General features: G+C 54.5%; 5 protein-coding genes across 5 annotated transcripts; 2 read left to right on the top strand and 3 right to left on the bottom strand.

The window, feature by feature from the left end:
* Positions 1 to 371: 371 nt before the first annotated feature.
* B0H65DRAFT_302253 (mitochondrial DNA-directed RNA polymerase) lies at positions 372 to 4,764 on the bottom strand. The gene has a single exon (XM_062823153.1). The coding sequence runs from the start codon at positions 4,599 to 4,601 to the stop codon at positions 381 to 383; it is 4,221 nt and encodes a 1,406-aa protein (XP_062678860.1). The 5' UTR covers positions 4,602 to 4,764; the 3' UTR covers positions 372 to 380.
* Positions 4,765 to 5,442: 678 nt separating this feature from the next.
* On the top strand, positions 5,443 to 7,946 carry B0H65DRAFT_476690 (uncharacterized protein). The gene has a single exon (XM_062827381.1). The coding sequence runs from the start codon at positions 5,740 to 5,742 to the stop codon at positions 7,852 to 7,854; it is 2,115 nt and encodes a 704-aa protein (XP_062678859.1). The 5' UTR covers positions 5,443 to 5,739; the 3' UTR covers positions 7,855 to 7,946.
* On the bottom strand, positions 7,947 to 9,680 carry B0H65DRAFT_476688 (uncharacterized protein). The gene is made up of 2 exons (XM_062827380.1): positions 9,351 to 9,680; positions 7,947 to 9,261 (listed from the first exon to the last, which is right to left on the bottom strand). Exons 1-2 carry the CDS (start codon positions 9,469 to 9,471, stop codon positions 8,069 to 8,071), a joined length of 1,314 nt encoding a protein of 437 aa, XP_062678858.1. The 5' UTR covers positions 9,472 to 9,680; the 3' UTR covers positions 7,947 to 8,068.
* A 197-nt stretch (positions 9,681 to 9,877) lies between these two features.
* On the top strand, positions 9,878 to 11,375 carry B0H65DRAFT_476685 (class I glutamine amidotransferase-like protein). Its single transcript, XM_062827379.1, has 2 exons — positions 9,878 to 10,854; positions 10,945 to 11,375. Exons 1-2 carry the CDS (start codon positions 10,324 to 10,326, stop codon positions 11,230 to 11,232), a joined length of 819 nt encoding a protein of 272 aa, XP_062678857.1. The 5' UTR covers positions 9,878 to 10,323; the 3' UTR covers positions 11,233 to 11,375.
* A 518-nt stretch (positions 11,376 to 11,893) lies between these two features.
* Positions 11,894 to 13,936, bottom strand: B0H65DRAFT_432686 (G protein-coupled glucose receptor regulating Gpa2-domain-containing protein; the record flags this gene model as incomplete). Its single annotated transcript, XM_062825023.1, has 2 exons — positions 11,894 to 13,649; positions 13,707 to 13,936. The coding sequence occupies 2 exons, from the start codon at positions 13,934 to 13,936 to the stop codon at positions 11,894 to 11,896; spliced, it is 1,986 nt and encodes a 661-aa protein (XP_062678856.1).
* Positions 13,937 to 16,262: the final 2,326 nt, after the last annotated feature.

The following is a 16,262-nucleotide window of genomic DNA, read 5'->3' as shown; positions in this document are numbered from 1 at the left end:
ATCTACTATTATGCCAAAGAATGTCCGAGTCGTAGATACAGAGTCCATGTACATTGCATCATGTCTTGATACAGCGAGGAGAGTTTCTATGATATGCTCAAAAACCAATCAATGTTAACGATAGTAATGTACACAAGAAGCCAACTTTCCCCATCAACCACTACATCCTCCGATACATATCCAGCCCATTTTATTTTCTCTTCGCGAACGCCCAAAATGCCCAACTTCATGTGTCGACATCTATATACAGAAGGTACTCCAGAACGCCGGCCTATGGATCGCTTTTTGATATCGAACATCCTCCTCCCTTGCTCCAGAGACCTCCGCTCCATATATACACCAGGATTGACAGAAGACAGATAATACTTCAGCCCCCATGTTTAGGAGAAGAAGTACGTGCTGTCCTTCAAAGACCGGACATCGAAGTCACCCTTCGCCGGGATTGGCGGGAAGGTCAAGGGAAGCCAGACGTCAATAGTGGACTTCTTTTTACCAGATGCGATCAAGGCCTTGCCGCGCTTTTGCGCGAGGGCGAAGTGGTTGGTGTTCCTCAGTGCTTCAAGCCCCCGTTTTTCATCGTCGTCCAGCATCTCATCTTCCTGCATCTCCTCGTGCTCGACGGCCTCCTCACTGCCATCTACTTCTTCTCCCTCCTCATCCATTTCCCGTTCCCTGCGAACCTTCGTCCCTTCAGCACCGGTGACGTTGCCAATAGTAACCTCCTTCAGGTCCTCGGGGACAGTGAGATCCTCATCGCTCGAATACAGTTCGTAAAGGCTGGCCGGCGAGGTCATCTTCTTGCCCCTCTTGACGTCCTCGGGGTTTGATGAGCGAAGAAGTTCTTGACGTTCTTTCTCTAGAAGCAGCTCCTTCCTAGGCCCGAGCTTATTCTTAACGCGCCACCGCTGGATTTCCTGGGCCACTTTTGTGCCTGATTCGATCTTGGCGAGGTAAAGGGAGTTCTTGTACCGAGCCTGAAACTCGGAAGCTAACCGGCCAATGACATCCTCACTGTGAATTCGGATGAAAGCATCGCGAATGACGGTGTTCATAGAGTCCACATCAGAAGCATGAGTCCAGAACGAGTCATGGACAGCGGCAAAGTCAAGTCCCAGTTCGTCGCAGTGCAGCGCTGACAGAATCATGTGACTGGCATCAAGCGAGTGAATGAAGTTGGGCGGGAAAGCCTGTAGCTGTTTCCTCCTGTTGACGGGATCGGATCTCTCCGGGATCGTCATGATAAGATCCTGCATGCAGGTCGAGACAGTCTTGGTCCCGTGCTTCCTGTATGGCTGAACGACCGGCATCCGCAAGGGTGTTGTCCAGATGATGGTTGACTGAAAATTGTTGAGAATGTCGTCATTCTTGTGGGAAGAGGACTTTTTGGGGGTTCCGGCAAGCGTCATATTCACGTCGGTTGTTGTCCCGTCTCCATGAGGAAACCGTTCCGATCTTTCAAACTCATCAAGCTGCTCGGGCGTCAAGGCGCGGCAGACACGTCCGCCAATCTCTCCAAGCCAGTTCTGGATGTCGTGAGCGCCCTTGAACATGGTGGACATTGCCCTGAAGATATGCTGTGTCACGTACGAGGCTAGAAGAGGGGTTTCGATGCCCGACTCGGCCTCGAGGTTCGGGTACGCCGCTTCGATTTGCTTCAGGACCTGTTTCTTTGCGCCGACATACGTCACGCCGTAAACATTGGTCATGACGGTTTGCTTCACCACCTTGCGTGTGATCTTCCCCTGCATGGCCTGGGCAAACTCATTTCCCTTGGCGAGATCATCCTCGATACCCTTAATGACCAACTTGGCAACAGCTGAGTAGACATCGGCAGGACGGTCTCCGGGAACCAGGTTGACTTGCTGTGCACCCCATGTATCACCACCGAGAGCGGCGTAATGCTGCAGTCCGTTGCAGGTTCCGTCTTGGTGTACCGGAAGATGGGATACATATTGTGTGGGATCCTCCAGCTCAAGTGCTGCCGCGAGCTCAAAGCACGTGGCAAGGCATTGCCATGGGTCCTCGGCCTCTAGCCACCACTTGTTTCCGTTCAGCGGGTTTGTTACCGAGTCGCGGATGTTCTCGATATTTTCATCGGCAAAGTCTTGACGTTCCTGCAGACTAGCCTTGTCGAAGCCGTAAACGTTGGCCAGGTGAACCTTGAGCCAGCGCAAGCCGCTCTCTCCCAAAGGCTTACCCTTGGCAAAAAGCATCAAGCCACGGAGATGGTCAGCGCCCATATGATTTAGATAAGGGGGAATGGGATAGGCGCGTCCACGAAAATCAACGTTGTGCGGGAAGTAGAAGGTCTGATCGCGGTATGCCCTGGCAATTTCGAGCTGGAAGTTCATGAAGCATCGCTGCGAATGCAAACCCGATCTCTCGTTTTCGATAGCCTTGATCTCCTTGAGCCACGTACGCTTGACGGTCGGGTCTTCGGTGGATGCCGGCTCGGGGGGTAGGTCAAAGACAGGGTTAAGAGGAGGAATGTTTGCGACCTGCTTGCCAGAGTTCCAGACCTCCAGCATGACCTTGAAGACTGAGGAATTGATCTTCCAACCTGTCTTGCCCAGGACATCGAGGCCTTTGAAGACCTGATCCATGTCACCGCGAGCGATTGCTGCCTCGGTGTAGAGTCTCTGCTCCCTCTCACCGTTCTTCAACCGAAGTACAGGGGTCTTGGTCTCGAGATAGGCACCCCTCTCAAACGATACCCAAGGATCCGGTGGGGTAACCATGGGAAGATGGCGAGCAAGAAAGTCCGGCACGGGTTCCCGAACCAATAGGTCGACGACGGCCTTGTTGGGAATGATGGTTCCAACCTTCTTGCCTTTTCTTAGTTGCATAACGTGGGAGAAGGCGGGCTGGTTTTGCGTGACAAGGGTTTTGGTCGAGGGATCCTCGCGGACAAGCGCGATCTTTGCCGTATCAAGAAGGGCGGACAGGAGGGCAGCGCCGACCTTTGTTCGGATCATAGTCGACCAGGCCTCGTCCTCCATAACGACGTCGACGTTGTTCGAGTCGGCCATATCACTGGAGCCGGCAGAAGCAGTCGAGTTCATGAATCGCAAAACCGAGCGGGGGTTGTGCTGTTTGGACTTGGTCTTTCGGAGGTTGCGCTTGCTGATCAGGGCTTCAGCCTTTTGTACCTTGATGTCCTCCTCGGCGAATTTGGCGATGTGAGTGATGAGAGATGCGAGCGTGGAGCCCTTGTGGGCACCGCCCATGGCGAGCGAGCTGAGTGTACTGATGATGGTGACCGCAGCCAGGCGCTCAGGGTTGGACTGTCTTATGAAGGGGCCGTAAATGCAGCGATCCAGGTCCTCCTTGTTTTTCTTGGTCGCCATCTCGGACTCTGCCACCTCCACAAGCATCGTGCGCAGACGACTTTCAAGGTCTTTCTGCCACTGGTAGAGCCTCGAATTGAGTGATGGAGTGTCGAGGGATGTATTCAGGCCCATTTTTTGAAGCGATTCGTTCTCCTCTCGCCAGCGTGCCAGGGATGCGTCAACGCAGTCCCTTTCCAACTTGGACTGGATCTCCCTCTGCTGGGAAATAGGCAACGTCGAGATGTCGAAACCGTCCGGGATGCCCGTGAACATGCTGATTGTCTGCTTGACGAACTCCAGACCGAATCCCTTTTGCGGAGTACCAAGAACTTGGGGGACTGCAGAGGGTTCGCTTGAAGTGAGCAAGTGCTCGGTTGTATCCTCAGATTTGTCAACACCTGTCTCTTGTTGCTGTTGTTTCAGCTGTTGCTGCTGTTGCTGCGCAAAGGTTTCGGGGTCCACGTTGTCGGGCATGTTGTACTTGGGGCACAGCTCAGCAACCTTTGTTAATTCCTCGTATGTCAAGATTTCGGTGTTGAAGACGGTCTCGAGGGCGGTTTGTGTGGGAAGTAGGCTTAGATATCTCGTAACGTAACGCTGCATTGTCCCTGCATCGGTGGAGGTGAGAGATGCCTTGAGAAGCAAGGCAACGGTCTCACCACCAACAGGAAACTCTCTGCCGCCGCTAACCATGGTCTCGAAGGCCTTGTGGATGTCATCGGCCTTGTCCACGCCAGGCTCTTCCAGGAGCTGAGAAACCTTGGCATCGAGATACTGGTTGAAGAGATCCAGATAGTCGGCTGGCGGTAGAACGTCCAAGTTGGCGAGACGCTTAAGAACCTGAGCCGCTCGCTCAAGACGTCCAACTTGAAGACAGGCCTCGAAAACCAAGTACATCTCATTGACGTCTCCAGGAATGCCGTGGAAATTCACGCGCTGCTTTGCATAGAACTTGGTATGATCCCGGACCGTCAAAGGGGCCTGTGGGGAGAAGGATCGCAGTTCGTACAAGGGCGCTGTCGCAGTCTGGGCGGGTTCGTCTAGTACAGTGGCGAGATGGCGCTCGAAGCCAACGGTCGCCCGGGGTGCAGGCTGTCTCTTGAGCGGGCTCGGTTGCTGGGTAGTGATGGTGGACAACAACCTATGGGTCGCAGCCAGCGAGCCCCGGACAGCGAGAGAAGGCGGGCATCTGGGGAGGACTCTACGGGAGCCGGCCGAGACGAGGCGGTTGAGGTGGGGAGTTCGGGTGGCCGAAGCCGTTCGGGGAAGCATCTTTTAAAGATGTCGAGGGTGTCGAGGGTGTCGAGATAACAGAGCGGGAGGGTTTGTTGGAGGCGATGTAGATGGGTGGTCGTATCGGGATTAATAACACATTGGACAAGAAAGACGGGGGAAGAAAGTTGTTGAGCAAAGACTATCGAATATTGTACAAGAGGGGAGGAAACGAGACGGCCCAGCAGTGCAATGCGACAAACAAATGCGATTGCAGTGGGTGGTGATGGTGCTGGTGGTGCTGGTGTTGATGTTGGTGTCTCTCCGGGTCGGATTCCTCGATCTGGTGGCGGCAATAAGTCGATGTCGAGGCCGTGGGAGGAGACTCTAAATGCCGTGTAAACAGGATGATGGGAGAAGCTGAGAGGGAACAACCGGCCGTGTGCTGTTTTTGCCGACTGGACTGTGCTTCCTCTTCCTTCGCTGTCTGCGTCTTTGGTGAAAATGCAGTTGAGGTGCGCAGTGGCAGACGGGAGGGCAGTGTAAAAGATAAGGTAAGACGCTCGACTGACGGCGCGATAGGATTTGCGATGGGACCCTCCCCAAATTTTTGATACCGCCCGAGCCCACCGAAGCCGATGGCCACCTTGGCGTACTGGCCCACCTGCCCACTGGGCGGCAGTCGTTAAGGTCGTCCCATCATGCCCCACCCATCCTGGACCTTGGTCTGTGCAACTGCTTAACAATGGCCTTGGAGGAAAATTCGATCTCAATCATGCGGCGTGCTGATTGGCCAATCTGACTTTTCACTTACACGGCCGACGGTCCACCCCGCCATCCGACCCACCTCTTCCGCCTCGACCCTGAGCGTTGCACCAATTGGACATCAGAGCAGAGCAACCCGAAGCTCCACGGATTCACAGAAGAAGAGGGCACGGTCCCCACCCCGCCTAGGCGACCAGAACATGCTCGATCCATTGAACTTATCCCACACTGTAGTGGTACCTATCCACAACAAGTACTTTCCGGGTGAACGCCTCGAGCTCCCGTCCAACACGTCGAGCCCAGTCCAGATCAACTCGCAATTCTCTCTCCACCAAACCATCACGACAGTTTCGAAGAAGACCTAAGAGCGATTCCCAACTCGTGATCTGCGTGTGTAACACTCGGCGGCCACCCCACGCGATTACTAGCAACCATGAGCGCGACTCCCGCTGTTCTCAGAGCTTCAGCCTGCTCAGCCTGCAGATTCTCGGCTCTGCGACTCTTCGTCAGCAGCTTCGCGACTCCCAGAGCTCCTCTTCCAGCAGCTCGTACCCGGATTCTTTCCCCGGCCGCCCCGTACTCGACCTTCCGACCTTCCCCCCGACTGCTGGCGAGCCCGACCATCGAAGAACATGCAGAGCCTGCCGCCCAAGAGCAACCGAACAAGACCGAGGATGCCCAAGCAGAGGCCAGCAAAGCAGAGGCCAGCACAGAGACGAACAATGAAGGCGGCGCTGACGTGCCTTGGTATCTCCAAGTCGACGCTCCCACACACCCCACCCTTGTCCACGAGCCGCCGCCGCTACCAGACATTCCCGAGGGCTCTCCCAAGCTGATGGAGCCCTTGGTCAAGTATGTATCCGATGAGCTGGGCATGGACGACCTCAAGCTTCTCGATCTCCGCGAAATCGATCCGCCACCTGCTCTGGGGCCCGAAGTGCTGATGCTCTTTGGCACTGCCCGCAGTGAGCGTCACTTGCACGTCTCTGCCGACCGTCTGGTACGCTGGCTGCGCAACCGTGGAGTCTCGGCCAAGGCTGATGGCTTGCTGGGAAGGAACGAGTTGAAGACGAAACTGAGGCGCAAGGCTCGCAAGGCGAAACTTCTCGGTACCACGGGCCTTCCGAGCGGAGCTGACGATGGCATCACCACGGGCTGGATTTGCGTCAACCTCGGCACTCTTGGATGGTCGGACATGGAAATGGAGTTCAAGGACGAGAAAGGCGTGACGAGCGGCTTTGGTGTGCCCCAAAGCGGGACCACAATTGTGGTGCAGTTAATGACGGAGACGCGGAGGGAGGAGTTGGCTCTGGAAAAGCTTTGGAGCGGCATCTTGCGGCGCAGTCTAGAGAGGCAGGACAAGATCGCAGGGAAGCTTCCTGAGGCCACTTTCACCACTTCACCCGACACTGTATCGCGCGAAACTTTCTTCCCGACACCCATTCGTTCGAGTGGACGGAACCGGAAGCGACCTGATCGCTTGTACTTCTCTACCTCGGCGCGACAGCACGCAAAGGCCGTCGACGTTTCGCAGACTGACTTGGCCATAGCAATGGCTGGATGGGAGTACAGCAACGCTAGCCCGTCTACAATTGACAACCTTCTGGCCCAGGATACCGATTCCAAGGTTCAGCTCTTATCCCAGATGCAGGACTACCTCTACAGCCTTCCCAAGGACCAGGCCCTCTCAGCGGTATCCCTTTGCGAAGACGGTTCGCCCAGCACCTTTATGCGCCTATTCAACCGTGCCATCGAGAACTTGCCCTCCGCCCAGGCGTGGGAGGCCCGCCTTTGGCTCGAAAAGGCTGCACGTGCTCTTCAGCATCCCGATCACGACCTGACCCGGTTAGGCGACCTCATCCAGGAATTGAAGCTCTCGGGAGCAGCCGATCTTGCGCGCGAAAAGTTTGTGGACCTCCTCCGGATGATATTTGCCATACCAGAGACGACTGACGCGGGCGTTCGCCAACAGGCTTCCCTCTCCATGGATGTAATCGACATGCTGTTTTCCCACGGCGAAAAGGTAATTGAGTACGACGTGGTTGTGGCCGTGATCGAATCCCTCCTGCGGACCGGCGCCCGCCCGCCCGAGGCGCGTCGACTCCTCGCCCAGTTTGAGGACTTACTTGGCGAGGCCCAGATGGACTGTCCGACCGAAGACGAGATCGTCAGATTGCTCGATGTGTACGCCAACCACCGCGCCTGGGACAAGTTCTGGAACGTCTGGCGCATCTTCCCCAGGTATTGCGAGCGCAGGACCGAACGCATGTACACCAAGGTATACCAGCGCATTGCAGCGGAGGATCACCAGGCAATGGCCACCGACGCTCTGAGATGGTGCGTGGAGGAAATGTGGCATGAACAGCCGCCTGTGAGGGTTACGGCGGCTATGCTCAATGCGCTTGAGGCGTGCATTCGCATTGCTGACCCGGAGGCAGAGTCTTTGGCTAAGGACATCGATGACAGGATCTCAGACACACAGTATATGGATCGCGAGTTTGTCAGACTTTGGCTAACTCTGCACGGGTCCGCGGCCTGGGGCGCATAAACAAAGGAGACGATTGTACGATAGCATATGGATGTAAGATTTACATGTATCATTAGTAGGGCGCACTCTTTGCATTCACAGCATTATCAACATGTCCATATGGCCGCCATGGTACTCTTATTGTCCCCTTCACCAACTCGACATATCGGCCACCAATAGGTCCTTTGATTAGGTTATTATGTCAATGATGTCCCGCCTCCTCACTCCCATTCAATCAAAGCCTAGCCGCCTCCTTCATCACGTCCCTCAACATAGGCGCCACCTGCTTCCGACTCTTATCCACCCGTCCCTGCGTCCAACACCTCACCCACTCCCCTTCTCCATCATCCGAATCCAACTTCCCGCCGCCCCACGTCTGAAGATGAAGAAGGTCCCCATTCTTCTCCACAAACCGCTTCGCAACCTTGACCGCCCCCTCGTTAAACGCCCACAAGAGCAACTCCCTCGTAAATTTCCCATCAGGGTTGGACACGGTCATGACGGCCGCAATATCCAGCTCCTGCTCCTTCGCCCAGGCCCTCAACGCCTCGCTGAACTGTTTTTGGTCTCCGATTTCCGTCAGGAGGTACTCGAACCCCCTGACTACCGTCGAGATCCCCACCGCTAGCCCGCCGTCTGTCCACCGCTTGTAGTCTTTTCGTAAGATGTCGCGGTAGCTTAGCCCGGCGATCTCTTCTTTGAGAGAGGTGATGTGGTTGAAGTAGGCTGTTCTGTCGTATCCTTTTTCTTCAGTGGCGGCATCCGCAGTAGCGGTAGTAACACTTGTCTTCTGAGATTGTGTCAAACGACCCTCAACAAATTCCACCGCCTCTTCATCCCACCTAGTTGTCTTATCCTTGCTCGTCAAGTTCGTAGTATCAACCAATATCGGCGCCAGCGCCAGATGCGCCAACTGCGACTCCCACTCTTCAAGGGTAGTATCCGTATTCCCCTCTTCGCTTCGCTCAAGTTTGCTCAGCTCCTCCCAAACAGGCTTGCAGTACTCCACCACCAGACTCATGCAACTCCCGCTCTTCTCAATCAACCTCGGTTTTACGGTGTCCGGAACAACGCCCTCGTCATCATGGTGGTCAATACACCCTATTATTTTTTCGGGACCCCCAAACCCGCGCGCGGCGAGCGGGCCGGTGAGGGAGTTGTGGTCTACTAGGAGCCATTGGGTGTTTTCGGGGGTGATGAAGCTGCTATCGGCGTCATCCTTGGAGGAGGTGGATAGCAGGCCGTCGAGGGTGATGAGGTCTTTGATGTGCAGACCGGCGGGCTTGAGGACGGCGGCGAGCTCGGGACGCAGGGCGAGGTCGGCTTGGGGCAGGTTGGAGAGCGGGATGTGGAGGATGGGAGGCCCAGGGCAGGGGCGGTAGGTGCGGAAGTAGGCGAGGAGGATGGAGGAGCAGAGGGAGTCGAGGTCTTTGGTTTGGTTTGGAGAGGTATGGTTAGTTATTCGACTGATACTAAGGATGGTCTCTGGCTGCTGAAATGTAGTCAAGTTAAGTTACCTGCTGATTCATTTCCTACGACAAATATCAAAGGGTTTGGACGCTGTACTGGCGGTGCGAGCAGCGCCTTGCGAGCTGTCAAGAGGAACTTCTTGAGGGAGACACGGGCTGTGGGCGCCATTGTCTTGTGTCTTGTGTTTTTCTGGCGTATAATCGGCCTGTCAACGCTGGTTACCCTCGAAACAACAAATGAGCCCGTGGGTATGTACTGCAGAGGTTTGTGTTCGTGAAACACCGTTCAAAGTTCTGCACAACAACACTCTTCGGTCCCTGCACATGCGCACGTCATACAGTAACTCCACGACGGGACGAGGGGAGCCACTGCCGTTGAAGGGACGGCGCGGCCTTGGCGGTGCCTCGGCTTATCGCCGCCCGCACCGCCTTCAGTCCCAACCCCACCATCCGGGCGAGTGTTCACCGAGGTGGACCCCACTGATCGTCCTCCGAAAGCGGAGTCTGTTCTCGACCGGTCGCTCGTATCGATAAGAACCCCGCCAGCAACGGTGAGGAGTTGAACCTTCACGCGCCTCGGACCATGGCGGCCATGGCATCAACCGCCACCCTGATTCCGCGAGTACCGGTTGCTTGAGTTTCATTGTTGTGAGTCAAGACTCGGTGCCTGTTGGTTGAGTTTAGGTAATCTGGTCCAAGGCGTGAATGCCATCGCGAATAATGTTTGTAGGCGATCAACTGTCAAGATTTCGAGGGTACAACACTTTGATCCACATCTTTCAGTCTCATCTTGTCCTTCTATCCTTATCACTTACTGAACTTGTGACTCTCGTGACCTTATCTCCTCATGCACTTTACTCCCGTCCTTCTGGCTCACAACCTCAACGTATCAGTGTAAAAAGCCCGCTCCTCAAAGAACTTCGCACTTTGCTTCTCACGCATCCATCCTTTCTCTAATTCAAGTCCCAACCGAACACTTCATCACCACAAGCTCCAACCCACCACCTAACCTCAACTCAAAATGGCCTCCCCAACCGCAACCATCCCCCCACCCACCACCCCCCTCCGCCTCGCCATCCTCGAAGCCGACACTCCCCCCGCCGGCGCACACGCCCGCTACTCGGGCTACCGCGGCGTCTTCACGCACTTATTCACCCGCGCCCTGGCCTCCCCAGAGCACCCCTTATCCTCCTATCTAACCATAACCGCCCACGACGTCGTCAACAACATCTCACCCTCGGATCCTTACGGCGATTACCCGTCCCTCTCGGAAGTCGACGCAATCTTGATCACGGGATCCAAGCACAGCGCGTATGAGAATGACCCCTGGATTCTGACTCTGACGGAGTTTGTGAGGAGGGCTATCACTGAGGGTGACGCGGAAAACGGAGGGAGGACGATCAAAGTGTTGGGGGTCTGTTTCGGACATCAGATTGTCGGACGAGCGCTGGGGCAGGTTGTTGAGAGGAATGAGAAGGGGTGGGAGGTTAGTGTGACGCGGGTTGGGTTGACGAGTGTTGGGAAGGGTTTGTTTGGGGGGAGGGAAGACTTGGTAGGTTTTTTTTTTTTTTTTTTCCTGGCTGAGGATGGATTCGGTTCCCCGCGAGTTTTTGAAGGGTGAAGTGCTGACAAACTACAACAGAAAATCCAGCAAATGCATCGTGACCATGTCGTAGGCGTTCCCGAGGGCGCGCAACTCCTTGCTTCTACGGACGTCTGCGAGAACCAGGGGTTCATTATTCCGGGGAAGGTGTTGACGGTGCAGGGCCACCCGGAGTTTACGACGGATATCATGGAGGAGTTGTTGGAGTTGCGAAGGGCGACCGGTCTTTTCAACGAGGAGCTGTTTGGAAGTGGTGTGGAAAGGAACAAGGTGGATGATGGTGTGTTCATAGCCCAGGCCTTTTACAGGTTCTTGCTGCAGGAATGAGCCGAGGGTGGCGATGGATAGAGTACAATATCAGATTTGGATGGATGGATGAATGTTGGATGCAGAAATCAGGAGTAGCATGGCAAGGTACGGGCTCATATCATATGAAACACATTAAAGGAATGGACCATCGTTGTGTTGGTGTGTCCGACTTTGCAGTCTTCTAGAGTATGTTCTGTGTTTGGTGTGTATATACAGTATGCTAGGCGCTACGTAAAAGTAACAATGCTAAACATCCATGATTTTTATAGATCAATTAACCTACCCTCCCTCCGCCTTTCTCGTCCCTCCATCCCTCTCTGTGCTATGGTTGATACAAAGGAAAAACTTTCAGAAAGCAGTTAAAACTTGAGAAACGCCACAACACCAATCGCAAATGCTTTCGATCCCATGTTTCAATGTAACGGCATGTGTCATGACCGACAGCTAAAAAAACAAAATGACCGAGGCCCAAAAAATACGCAAGCCGACCCAGGGGTATAATCTGTTTGGTCTCAACAACAACAAAAAGGAAAACCAAAAACGCCATGACTTGAGTTAGAATGACAAAAGAGAGATAAAACAGGAAGGGAAAACACTAAAGTAATAGTAGCCACCTGTGGGTGTATCCAAAAAAAGGTAAAGAAGATTAGCAGGGTGGCAAGTCAAGCGAGACTCGCGTCTACCAGCCTCCATCTCCATTCAACCGATAAAGCTGAGCCCAAAAATCATCATTCGCATCGTCGCTACGTTCTTCATGGTCATCGATCATCCCATCGAGTAAATCGGCTGTATCCCACCACTCAACGGCTCCTGTCTTCCTCGTCGCAGCACCTCTAGCGCCACCAGCACCAGCTTCAACATCAGCACCCTCAAGAGTAATCCCGTGAACAGCGCGTCGGGCTCTCTCGTCCGCGATTTCCTGCTCCCGTCTTCTCCTCGCAAGCTGGCTGTCATGGAACATTTCCTCCCTGGTCCTGCCCGCGAACCCGACGTCTCCCCAGAGGCAGCTGCCACTGAACCGCATCCGTGCCCGCAGCGCAGTCCAAAAGTCCCCCTGGGCGTACTTCCACGGTTGCTCTCTCATAGTGAAGAGCGTGCAGTCGACCGCGCCCTGGATGCCGAGGCTGATCATGCTCACGAACACAAGCCACTGCGGGTTATGCGGGGAAGTTTTGTCGTCGTAGAATACTACCTGGGAGAGGAAGGGAAATACCCAGACGATCATGTAGACGAGCGGGTAAGCAAACAGCGCGTAAAGCTGGCGTCGTGCCCTCTCGCGGTTGCGAGTAACGCCCGAGTCGCCTCCAATTGAACCGGGCGATATGGTGATCGAGGAAGGCCGAGTGGTGGGAGGGTTCTTAGATGTTCGCGGAGGTCCCTTTCGAAGCATCGTGAGGATGTGAGTGAGTGTGAGATCGATGTGATATGTGCTTTGGTTAACAGTGGTGGTGGAGCTTGGCGGCAAGTCATGGGTTGCGTGGTTTCCGTGCACTGTTGAGCATTCCGAAGGGACTGGCCTATGCCAATAGGAGCGTGGGCTGGCAGATGAGTTGTCAGACCGGCTGGCCCTGGGTGGTCTCTCGGGAGAGTGGACCGGGAGCGGCGGCGAGGGAAGTGGTTGAGACAGAGGGTCGTCCGGATCTTCCACCATCAAGCGTCCATTTTCCCCGGAGGATCGGGGGGTGTGCACAAATCCAGGCCAATTCCAGTTCATCTTCGCTGGCCTGTGCTTTGACGACCGTCCTGACCTGCTAGTTGGCTGCTCCCCAGCTTCGTCCACATATAATTCGAACTGAATCGTGCTGATCGATGACACAGACCTGTTGCGGTCCTTGACGGTAACATTCTGGTCTGCCGCAGATCCCCTTCGCGAGTTTGGTAGCGACACAAGTAGCCCGTGGGATATCAGCCGAGGGGTAGGAGGTGCGTCGTGCGTATCCCGGGAGCGCGGGTGGTTCATATTTCCCGAGCTTCTCCTTCCGTAATCCTCCAATCGGTTGCGAACGTAAAAGTAAACAAAGAAGTAGATGGCCAGGATGCTGCAGCAAATGACGTAGCGAGGAACCCAACTGAGGGCCAGCCGTGCCCAACTCTTGTCTGTCCGGAGGTAGCAGTAATGGCCAGCCTCCTGGTATCCCGTGCCGTCCACAAAAGCCAAGCTTGCGAATAGCACGGGAAAGAAGTAGTAAGCCCCGTATGCCCAGTGTCGGTAGCGATAGAGGCCGGTCCGCAGGCGTAAGATGGTCATCAGAAGGTGAATGGCGATGAGCAGAGCTGCGATGTCGGACGCCTCGATGCCTAGCGCGAGACCGAATCCGGCAATTTGGCAAAAGGCAGAGTCGGAGCGAATAGGACCTCGGAGTAGGTGCGCAATCGAGGGGACGATGAACCACACCGACTTGATCAAGTCACTTTGAATAAGCAACACTATCAGTCTGCGCGCATGACGGTTAGTACTTGATCAGTTCTTGAAACAAAAGTAGGTTGCTTACTCATGCCGAAACGTCTTCCTCATTTTCACGAACCAGTAAAAGGTAAAAAGCGTCAGGATGAGACTGAGTGAAGCGAAGGTAAGTGATACAATCGCAAGGTCGTTTTTCAACACGCGATCCTGTTCTGATTCCCCAAATTCATCCCGAATTCCAGCTCTGAAATCTCCATGGTGGGTTTGCATCGTCGGGCTACCAAAGGCCGACTCCAAAATTGTACTGATGATAGCCATACCGTATGACTTGGAACTCTACTGGTATAGGTCGGTAATGAGATATCGGCGGCGGCCAGCAAGGACGACGTCGTGTCTGTTGTTGTCTGGCCGACTTTGAGTCTAGCCTACGTTCACCAAGACAGTCCATCGGTCCTCCGGTGCATCATGTAGGGCCCTGGGTTGGTGGAAGTCGGTAGAGTCGGAACCGACTCAAAGAACAACGTCGGTGCAATGGCGTGTATCAGTCGGATGTGGAAGGTAAGAAGCCGGCGGGAGAGTGAAGCTGGATGGACAATGGAAGGAGTCCGGAAGGAGGGAGCCGGAGAGGTGAGTCTCAGAGAGCGGTGGTCACAGTGACGAGGGAGGCACCGAGAATAAGTGAATGAGATGCAAGCACGCGCACCGCTCTTTTGTCTCTGTTGGCAAGAAAGAGCAAACAACACCGGGCGGAATGAACCGTGTCTGACCGTCCTTTTCCACACACACACGTAATGACCAATCTGGTGCCCAATTCTTCCCTTTGTCGTATTGGAGTCGCTGAATCGATCGTTTGCCGTCGTTAGGAGTCGATGTAGTAGTCGGCGGAGGCGTTTGTGTAAGTGGTCGGTAAGTTGATTAGTATTGGTGTCAAGCCCGATCGATGACTTGTAATCCAACTGAAGAGGGATGAAGGGATTGATGAGTAGTATAGGCAGGCGGAAGAAAAAGGTGAGGAGTGAAAATAGAACAGGTCCAATGATGTACATAAACGGAGTACCAAAGGGGTACGATGGGGCGAGCTAACGTTGTCACCCTTGTTACCCCATGAATGCGGAATATGTTTGAGCAGATTCGGAAGGAGATGATATGCACGGCCGGTAGGAGAGCAAGTTGAAGAAGGTAGTATTAGCGGACGATTAATCAATGGGCAAGGCAGAGAAAGCCCCTTCCTGGTTCGGTTCGAGGTTTGAGCGAGGGTACAGACCCGAGACTGAGAGGTAGGCAGAGGAGAGGATGATGAGAAATGGGGAGGCAAACTACTTGTGGAATCTCCAGGGCTAGCTTGCTTGCTAGGGAAAACGGAGAATCCAACCCCGGAACGGTGAGCCGTGGGAGCGAGCATCGTGGGACTTCCGCCTTTTTTGGCGGCGGGCCCTGTCAAGCCTGCAATGCTTCGGTTGCTCGAGTCCTGCTTGGTTTGTTAGGCGACTTGTTAGGGCGCCAGGAGTAAAGTGAGTGTGTGGTAGTAACTCCCGTTCGCTTGGGTCGTCCCGGTCCACATCGGACGAGAATCCGAGAAGTGATCAACATGACCACTCGAGACAAGTCCTGACAATGTGACACGGCTCTGACGGCCAGGTCCTTGTCCAGCTACCAGTAATGTCCAGCACTGGCCGGGCCGTCTGTTTGACTGGCTGGATTCCCAAGCGAATGAAAGACAGTGGGGACTCGGGAAAGCAATGTTCATGTCGAGAGGGAAAAGTGTGAAGTGCTGCCGTTGCCCGGAGTGCCCGCTGCATCTCTCAGTCATGGTCCAAGCAGGCGTGCGTTTGGCGTGTGTCGTGACTGCCTTGGAAAAAAAAGTAAGAAAAAGATTGGCGAGAAGGTGCGGGGTGACGGAGGGTCGACACTGCCCGGATATCAACTGTGGTTTGCACAATAGCTGAAACCGCTTGAGCTGTAAATACGGAGGGCAAACAAGACGAGAAGGAATGAGATGGCCAACCAGCACACTTGCATCATGGTCAGTCATGTCCTTGCAGATTGTTTGGATGGACGAGTCGATTCTCCTCAGATCACGCACACACCCCGTCTTGGCCGTCGTCCATCCAAATGCCAGAGAGAAAGACAGCCGAAATCCAACACCATCACTATCCAACGATGATGGGCAACCACTCGGGCACTCCACCATCCGCTGAACAGGTCACAAAATGTGGTTGGCGTTGACTGGCCAGTGAGACGCCCACGAAAAGGCAAATTAAGCGATGAGGAGGGGCCGAAGAGGGGCGCGTGTTGGGGCGGTATGATGACAGTGATGACAACCTGGAATTGAAAGAGAATGGCTTTGACTTTGCTTCTTAGGCCGCCCTCCCGCTCCTCTCCCTCCACTCGTTTTCGGCCAACGGAACGCCCGCGACAGGATACGAGAAGAGAGTTTCGAAATGCTTGAGTGGAATTGGAATTCACTTTTCAATGTCGGCCATCTCTGTACAGTCGACACCGTGTCGGAAATGCGGTGGGAGGAGCAGCTAATGGACAGGAAGATGTTGAAAGTGGAATGAATTGCCAGCCAGGTTTGGGAACTTGGGAAAACCTAAAGTGTCTCTTGGCCCGCGCTCAGCTAACAGATTTTGCAGAAACTTGC

The sequence above is a fragment of the Neurospora tetraspora genome (genome assembly GCF_033439725.1).
Source record: "Neurospora tetraspora strain CBS 560.94 chromosome Unknown B0H65scaffold_7, whole genome shotgun sequence".
Lineage (NCBI taxonomy): Eukaryota > Fungi > Ascomycota > Sordariomycetes > Sordariales > Sordariaceae > Neurospora > Neurospora tetraspora.
Note: the sequence above shows the minus strand (reverse complement) of the source record. Positions and strands in the feature narration are given on the sequence as shown.